Source organism: Oryzias melastigma, linkage group LG12, assembly GCF_002922805.2.
Source record: "Oryzias melastigma strain HK-1 linkage group LG12, ASM292280v2, whole genome shotgun sequence".
Taxonomy (NCBI): domain Eukaryota; kingdom Metazoa; phylum Chordata; class Actinopteri; order Beloniformes; family Adrianichthyidae; genus Oryzias; species Oryzias melastigma.
Window position 1 is genome coordinate 4020430 of NC_050523.1, and position 9291 is coordinate 4029720.

Sequence of the window (9291 nt, forward strand, 5' to 3'; positions counted from 1 at the left end):
GAAGTTCCTAATGCCAGATTGAACGGAGCACAGAGACTGCAGGCTCCAGCCTAGCACTTTTACCGCACCGGGGAGCCCAGCACAGGGCCCAACCCCCCTGAGAGCCCCCAAGTCCCAGCACCAAGACCAGTTCCCACAGGACCCCCACAGAGGCCCCCAAAGCCAGATTGAAGGGAGGCAAGAGAGCACAGAGAGCCCCCTGGCACATGGTCTCACCCCCTTGAGAGCCCTTCAGCCCCAGCACCCAGACCAGGACCCCCACAGGGTCCCCTAATGCCAAGGGAGCACAGAGAATGCAGGTTCCAGCACACCCCCCTTACCGCGCCAGGGGGCCCAGCCCCAGACAAGCATCCCATCACCACCCAGGAGTTCTAAGCATCCCCACACCCCATACCCAGACACGAGCCAGGGACCCCCCCAAGGGAGACCCACACCCACACTCCAAGCAACCACCTGCCCCCCCCCCAAGGACATGTTTGTGCAAAAAGACATTTACTTGTCTCCATGCAAACATACTGAGTACATCCGTGCAAACATGCAGGTGCTGACTGTACAGTATGTATTCGTCATCTTATTGTACACGTCCTGTTAAAAGTTTGTCCAAACTTCTGTCAGGTGGTTTGTGTTTGCATTCGTACACTTTGACATCCTGACTTCTGTAAATGATCTGTGTCAACAAAGACTGATCGGAGGATCTCTGTGAAACACTTCTGTACGTTTCCACGCGTAGAAGCTGAGATATTTTATCTGATGAAGGAATTTGAACATTGTCACTCTGTTCCATTTTTGCAACTCACATTTTAAGGCTGACATTGTGTTCTCAACCTGTTGTGGATGAGGTATGACAAGCCCGTCTTCATGGTTTGTATCTTTGACACATCAAAGAAGTTTGACAAGGCGTTGAACTGGTTTGTAAACTATTGCGTTTTTGTAAAACTCCACTAAGCTGCTTGTTCAAACTGTGTAATATTCCAGATGTAGGAGCTCTGGATCGACTTGTTTTTGCTCTATGAAGACAGAATTGAATAAATTCTTTACCAGTTGATGCTTTTTGTCTCTTTTAACTCACTTTGAGGCTCAAGCTGACCGGATATGTTTTATTGCGCCACATTGAATGACAAGGAGAAGGTTAAACTTTTTGTTTCCCAAGACTCATAAATTGAAATGTACTCCATCAGCTTTGACATGATCCAATGCCTTGCCAAAGAACATCTTTGAAATGAACCGTAGCATGTTTTATTCCAGCAGGACACGGTGTGCATTTTAAGGGAAGAATATTTCACGGAGATGGAGTTACACACGGATTACCACACATTGGTAGAGCAAAGGTCAAACAGGGTCAATACTTTGGATTGGAAATTGGCTAAAACTTAGTAATTTCTGAGCATTTTCTATTTTTACTGTACTTGATCGCAGCCAGCTTTGTCTTTTTTGAAATGTTAATTCTTTTTAACAGCAAGGGAGCCACAACGTTGTGATTGTGGCAGAAGAGAATAGAAGTGTGTACACTCACGTCACATATGGGGTTACGAACCACAGAAACCTAAAGTGGGACAAACACATTCAATGAAGTTTAGTCTGCACAACCCAACTACGACTCGGCTGATTGGGCGGAAAAAAAATCAAGTTTTGTTGAGTCCAAGCACCATTTCTTTTTTTAATGAATTGATTTGTTTATATTTTAAAAAAATCTAGACCTGGGGTGTCCAAAGTCAGTCCTCGAGGGCCAAGCTCCAGAAATTCTGCCTTATCTGCTGCTGATTGGGAGGTTCAATGGCAGGTTGGTTGGGGAGCATGTAGGACACCGGCCCTCGAGGACTGACTTTGGACACCTCTGATCTCAACCTTAATGAGTAATTATGCCCAAAGTGACAAATTGGAAGCTTTAGTAAAAGGATTGATCATAAATTGAAGAAAAATAAACACTTACCCCATATAAATGCCAAACGTGGAGACCTTGGGAGTGAAATCTGACTCTTTACCTCAAGATTCAATGCAAAAAATAGTCACGAGCCTCTAGTGGTCATTTTAGGAACTGCAACTGGCTTTAAATCTGATAGTAAACGATTAGATAATGAAGAAAACTGAACTCTAATATGTTGTTGGTTCTGTCCATCAACTCAACTGGTGCAGGGAAGTGTAAAATCTCAATCAAGAACCAATTAATTGGAAAGTAGCTACGTTAATTAGGTAAAAGGTCAATGTAGTGAGCAACTATGGAAACGTATGATGCAGATTTGGTTTATCGAGGTTTTAATCTTTTTTAAGAATTTCTTCAGAATGTAATGTCAAATTTTGAAAAATAACCAAAAATGTTTTAATTTTGAGTTAATATTAAATTGCAGCATCTTTTTTTGCTTTGCAAGCCAACTGTTGAACACGTTTAAAAAGATACTGAGATCTAAATGCAAAACAAATGCCAAACAAACAGCAGATCATCTTACACAAAAAATACTGTATTTTTCTTTATCTTAATCCAGGGGTGGGCAACTTTATTCAAAGAAACATGGAATCTGGACAAAAAACATAATTTGTATTAAAATTGTGGGTTTTTGCTACTATTTTAGTGCAAATTGCATCAATTTGTTGATATCTTTCAGGGAAAAAACATGCTTTTCTTTAGTTCCTGAAATTTTCAAACCCTGTGCGATTGAGTTCGACATTCCTGATCTAAGATGAGGCACCAGAATTACAGGGAATTCAAACCATTAATATAGATTATCAAAATAATTTATTCCAGTGTGGTGGGCTGGATGAAATGTCTTAACGGGTCATAATTTGCCCATCCGCGTCTTAATCTTATGCTCCAGAGACATTTGAAGGTTTTTAAAGTTGAAAAAAAAAACTGTAAACCTCAAGTGAGCAACTAAAGATTTAACATTGTGATCAACAGAAATCGTTTGCTGCAAACGATGAGCTAAAACCGTAACTTTTGTAGGTATTTTGAATCGTTTTTACTCAGCAAAGTCATCAAAAAAAAAAATGAAAATTGATGTTGCAGGTCTCTTACAGCCTGTTGAGTCATTATGAGAAATGTGACAGCAGTTGATGACCTTCGACTCAACATGGTGACTGATGAAAGATAAAAAAACCCTTAATCTCACAACCCCGCTATGAGCACATAGGATTTTTGGAGGTTATTTTAAGCAATATTAGAGGCTATGCTTTGATATTTGTGCAGTCCAGAACCCAAGACACAGTTTCTCTGGTGGTCGATGTCTCATGTTAGTTACGTTCTCTTAAATGTTTAGTCACCATGACAGTTAAGAATGAGTTGCACAAAATTTTCAGTTCACACAGAAACAGAAGAATTCCTGGAACTTTCCAGCCTGCAGAGACAAGGACTTGAGGGGACAACCCGAGTTCATCAAGAAAAGCAAAACTGAATTCGTAAAAACAAGTGTTTTATTTCATGTTTAACAAAGCCCAATACAGATCTGAAGCCAAACGGGGAAAATCGGTCTGATTTCAATCCAACCACGGGTGTGTGGGGTCACCATAAAATAAAAAAGATGGTCATTTGAGAACTTCAAAAGCACAAGGTTTGTGCCAGCAGCTGTTTAAGTGCCAGATAGATCACTGCTGTTCGGAATTTTTACAGATCTGATTAAAAAAAACACATTTTAGGAGGATTTTGTTAGATAAAAACACTTTTGTACCGTCGTTTCAGGTGAACCAAGCTAATACTGAGATGTGTGCTGCACTTCGCCACGTCCTCAGTGAAAACGAGCAGCTGAACTTTCCTCACAGATTTCACTTTGGCTGCGTGCAGAAGAATCCAAAATATATCTCTGATCTATTCGTCGTCTTTTTCCTCTCGCGTGGAAAAACGTCCGTTTAAAAAATATACACGTTCACTGGTTTTTGCCACTTCGTTACAGCTAAACTTTAAAAAAAACAAAACGAAAGGAAACGAGTCGAGCCGCCAAAGGCAGCTTCAAAATGAGAAATCGCTTTCTGAAATGAGCCGATCCACCCATGTAAACAGTGATTTTCTGATACAGAAAAATACTAAGTGTAAAATGTAAAGTGAGCTTATATCTCTCGTATGGGAACATTATATATTTTCTTTATAACAAAATAAATCTATACTGCTGTTTTGGTGGTGATATGGGTCGTACGATCCCATCAGACCGATCTGAGCGCTTCAACTCACGACTGCATGTTCGAAAAAAAAAACTAAAATAAAACCCGAGAACGAAGCAGCTCAAACGCCTGAGAGGGACTTTAGTTTGAAGGAAAAAAAACTAATAAAACGCTCGCATTTTCCACCATAAGAGCTGTTAAAGTCATTTATAATAAAGTTTATGCTCTCTTTTTAAAAATTATACGCATGTCTTTAACTGTATCTTGGCATTTTCAACAAAATATCCTCCTGGAACAGATCTTCAAGCAAAAACAAAGCTTATATTGTGTTGCAACAGTAAAAATGGAGAAAGACTTCTTGCATAGCAGATCAGAAAAAACTATAACAGGAGCTGATCTTTCTTTTTTTCTGTTTTTTTGGTACTTTGATTCACGAGTTTGCACAATTTCATTTATGTACACAAGTCCATTCATAGTTCGACTCGCCCGCAGTTTGTTCCTGCAAGTTCAACCGGCGAGAGGGGGTTGGGTGGGGGTGGGGTTGAGTCCTTTCTGCTCCACAAACACAAGAGCTTTCCAAACAAAAACAAAAAAAAAAGTTTTTCTTTCTTAAAAAGTGCCGTTTTGCTACATTTGTCAGCTGATCCATCGTCTGCTACTGAACAGTCAACGTAAGCCCCGCCCACACTCTCCTGATTGGATGAGTTTTGGTCACATGGACAGTCGTACAAAGAAGAAGTCGTGGCCGGTGAGAAGAGTCCGTGTGGTAAAGCTCTGGAAAAGAACAAGCACCGTAAGGAAAAAGGCCTCAAATGTTCTCCGCTCGCTGGGGGGAGGGGTGGGGTCAGCAGTCTGCTGGATTCTGTGCTCCCAACGGAAAACCAAAAAAGTAGGAGATCTACATTCAGGCTCGGGCTCGTGTCTCTGAAATGGTTCAGGCATCCAAATCCGTGTCCTTGAGTGGGCGAGGTCCTCACCGCCGCTGCTGCGTGAAGACGGGGTACGCTAGCGTCACATTCAGAGAGTCATTGTGCTGGACCAGCGACGTGTGCTGGTAGTGAAGTACGAGTTCTTTTAGCGAGCTGTACAGGTTGTAGGGCTCCGCGAAGCCGTAGCCGGACGGCGTCTTGTTGATGACGCAGTGCTTCACCTCGCCGTCCACCCTGCAAAGAGAAGACACCATCAGAGGCTGCTCAGGCGTGGGGAGGAGCGGCGGCGTGCGGCGGTGACACGTACACCACGCTGCAGGCGTAGCATCCCGGCTTGCTGCTCTCCCGGACCAGGAATGTGCCGTCTCGCTTCCCCTGGAGGAGGCCCTCGGCCTCCAGCCGGTCGATCTTCTCCAGCTTCCAGGTGCGCTCGTCGTGATGGGGGAGGTCTTCGTCGTCCTCCACCATCGAGTATTGACTGAGGGGAAGAGCGTGAGCGGTTAGCCGAGAGCGCCAGAGCGCCGGGAGATGTTCCGGCGTGGAGACTTACTCCTCTGTGTTCTCGTTCTTGATTCCCAGCCACTCGTTCAGCTTCTTCTGCCGCACTCCTTTCTGTGTCAGCCACCTGCAGGGGGGAGCAGAGGGGGGTTAGGGGGTGGAGCCGGTGTGGCTGTGGCAGCGGCGGCGGCGCGGTACTCACGTGAGGTACTGGTCTCTGGTCTTGCGGAGCTGGATGAGGTCGGGCTTGATGCTGTTCATCCTCTTGTCGATCTCTCTGTAGTCGGCCGCCTGCTTCCTCAGGTCCTCCTCCAGTCTGCGCTTGCTGTCCACGATCTCACTGATCCTCGACTTCAGCTTCTCGTAGTTCCCCATGATTCTGAAAATGTCAAAAATAGAAACGTTGAGACCCGTTTGAAGGAGATGGGATATTTCCTCGCTGTGCGGCGTCTCACCTCTGGATCTCCTTCTCGTTTCCCTCTTTCCTGAACCTCTCGATGTAGTCTTTGCTGTAGCGCTCCTGCGTTTGGCACTGCTCCTCGAATATCTTTATGGTTTCGTTGAAAGCTTCTATGGCTGTGCGCTTCATTTGGATCTCCTGCGGGAGGAGGCGGAGTTTCAGTGGTGTGCTAAAGGGTGAGAACCGACCCGGGGGGCGCCGGCGAGCTCCTCACCTGCGACGTTCTGGTGTACTCCTCGTACAGACGGTCGTACTCCTTGTTCTTCTCCTGGTACTGCTGGTGGTATTCGCAGAGCTTCCTCCCCACGGCCTCGATGTTGTCCTCCTTCACCACCTGGTCCTGAGGACAGAACCTGTGTCAGCGCGCTGCTGCGGTTGGGCCAGACGGTGTTTTTGTGGGCGGAGCCTCACCTGCTGCTGCTTGGAGACGGGGTAGAGCAGCTTGACGTCCAGCTTGGGGTTGTACTGAGCCAGAGACTCGTTGCGATAGTGGTTGATGAGCTCCACCACGGAGCTGAAGGTCAGCGGGTCGGAGAAGCCGTACTTCCCGTCCCGGTGGAATATCTTGATGAGCTTGTTGTTTCCTCCTTTCCTAAAAACGAAGCGGGGAGTTAAACTCACGTCTGGAGGCGGGGCTTTCAGAGTAGGGCTGGGTTAATAAAATCAATTGATAGATCAATCAATAATCGATTCATAAAAATATAGATTGATTTAGCACATAAAGCTAAAGTCTGCTAGCTTGATGCTAACGATTAATGGAATTTCCCATAGGACGGCTAATGCTAACGCTCAATCGACCTAGACATGACTAAATGGACATCTTTAGAATTTAGTAAATATTTTTAAAGTAGTCAAAAACAGTTTTTTTTCGTACTTTCTTCTTCTTCTGGAATAAGGTGTAATGCTAAAGCACGATCGCCACCTAGTGGCCAAACTGAAACTCCAGGAGATACAGAACAATGTTTGTGTCTGAATTCCCCCCTTAACCCCTTACTACTACAAAACTATCTAGTGCCCTGGATTTTAAAGGCAATTCGGACACGATGGTCACTACTTTTCTTTTGTTTTTCTCAACTCCGGATATGACGTCATCGAAGTCAAAAATCAAATCAATACGAACATTTCACAACGTTTAAAAATACATTTAAACATGTTTTTTTTGTTTGAAATTATTCGACCGCAATGCATTGTGGTCTATATTCGCTAATCTAATGAGCATTAATGCACGATAGATTTTTGCAAAGACTTCTGGGTAATTTCTAGTGCACTCGATTTAGGAGTTAGTAGATTTGGACAGCACTAAAAAATGGTGAACGAACTAGTGATTGGGGGGGAATTCAGACACAATCAATGTTTACAATGTTATTAATTTGTTGGAGCTTCATGTAAACCTGTACGCTGTTAACACTCATTATTCCACTAATACATTTTACCGTCTCTGAACTGTATCAGATTAATATAAAGATATTCAACAAATGTGTCTATATCAATTAAAGAATTAAAAATATCAGATTTGAATGGACACCCAGCCCTACTTCAGAGAGCGCGGGGGGGCAGCTCACCTCAGAGTCAGCGTGTAGTCGCCGTGCATCTTCGTAGAGGCGTCTCGCACCAGAAACGTACCGTCCGCAGTGTCCCTCAGCTTCTCGTTGACCTCCTCCCGGGAGATCTCCCCCCAGTACCATTCTGCGTCCTGCAGAGCCATGTTGTTGTTCATACCGTTGTTGATGACCGCCGCGGGCTTCGGGGGCTTCGGAGGCAGAGCTGCGGGGACAGAAGGCGCTCACGGTTACATTTCAGAGCCCCAGAGACGAGGAGGGAGGGGGGCGTGAGTCAGTTTCATTCAGGTCAGAGTCTGGAAATCAAAAGAGCTTCAATGCAGAGCAATAAGGGAGGCTCGCCGCGGCGCCGCTAAGGGTATTTTTAGCCCACAAATCTGCCCCCGCTGACGGAAAAAACCCACAGACAAGTCCACGCTCGCTCAAACGCAAGAACCTGGGGACGGCTGCAGCCTGCTCGGTAACGCGTTGCATCACTCACCGCGGCCAATCACAGCGGGGGGGTCTGTCGCCGAGCGCTCCTGCATCGCTCGCGTCTCCTCAGCCTAAACTCCTCGGCGTCTCCCTCCTCTCTCATGCTCTCCCTCCCTCTCCTCTGCTGAGTCGTCCGCCTGCTCTCCTGCAGGCTCGCTCTGCCCCCTCCCCCCTCCCAGCGCGTGCGCCGTGGCCCCTCCCACTGCTGTGCTGCAGCAGCACGTACGCAGCTCCATTGTAAAGCCCGGCCCGGTCAGCAGCACCCACAGCTCCAAAATATGCCTGTAATCCTGCAGCATGACACTCGGCGGGACGCAGATAGCTCGCTTGATTTCCTCAGGGGGAGGGGGGGGTGGAAATAGAAACTCTTCTTGGAACTGTTAAAGCTTCGAGTGAAAGCTGCTCATCGGGAGATCTAGACCGATCAAGAGATCGGCGGTTATGAAAGGTTTTTACATCCGAGCCAAAACAGACTTTACGAAATATTCATTAAAAAAGTAAAACGGCTGCTCTAGTTCAGGTCTTTTACTTAAAAAGAGGTTTCTGAGCGGCCATCAAACTTACGCTGAGAGTTGAGCATGTTTGCCTGAATCCGACCTCTTTTTGAAGCGTCTGCCGTATTCCCAAAAGCCACAGTAAATCCAACAGAGCTGCGTTCAAGTCCTCCGCTCCATTTCATGCTTCAGGTTTTTTTTTTCCTGGTTCTCAAAAGCTCCCAGACTTGGAGGAATCCTGGAGGGTAATAATCCGCTCGGCGTGACACAGGTGCGCCCGACTCCAGACTCCAGACTGACGGGCTCACTTCCTGCTGCGAGCTCTCAAGTCTCCCTTTCTGCTCACGTGGAGGCGCGCCGTTAATGATTAGCTGCGCCGCTGCAGCCCGTCCTGAACACCAGCTGCGTTTGTGCACGCCCCCCTCCAGTCCGTCACTCCCCTACTCTCTGTTTGTAAAGGAGGGGGGTTTGGTCTTATGATTAACTTGCAAAGTTTCAAATATTTGCTGACTGAGCACATTGAGGGGGCAGGAGTTGTGGATATCCAGTTGGAGGACGGGGGGGGGGCACTCTGGGAGCAGGCCTCAGTTAACAAGAAGCGCTCTGTGGCGAGCGCCGACTTTCCAGCCAACCAAATCTAAGTGGGCCTTTTGTCGCTTTCTTAAAATAGGCAGGCAGTAACCGGGAGGAGGCACGCACACACACACACATGCACGGACACGCACCACAAAGTAGTGCTCCCACAAACGGTTGTTTTAATAGTCGACTGATCACCGATTATTTTTTCAGAT

At 46.1% G+C, this 9291-nt stretch overlaps 1 protein-coding gene across 1 annotated transcript in view; it reads right to left on the minus strand.

Annotated features, from left to right (window-relative positions):
- Positions 1-3387: 3387 nt before the first annotated feature.
- The window catches only part of pik3r1 (phosphoinositide-3-kinase, regulatory subunit 1 (alpha)), a 19314-nt gene continuing 13410 nt past the window's right edge, over positions 3388-9291 (minus strand). The window contains exons 8-15 of the mRNA XM_024299159.2: positions 7536-7737; positions 6385-6565; positions 6188-6313; positions 5969-6111; positions 5716-5892; positions 5566-5640; positions 5323-5493; positions 3388-5249 (exon numbers count right to left, since the gene is read on the minus strand). Of these exons, the coding sequence (XP_024154927.1) occupies positions 5060-5249; positions 5323-5493; positions 5566-5640; positions 5716-5892; positions 5969-6111; positions 6188-6313; positions 6385-6565; positions 7536-7737 (1265 nt within the window). The 3' untranslated portion in view covers positions 3388-5059. The remainder of the gene's footprint in view (positions 5250-5322; positions 5494-5565; positions 5641-5715; positions 5893-5968; positions 6112-6187; positions 6314-6384; positions 6566-7535; positions 7738-9291) is intronic.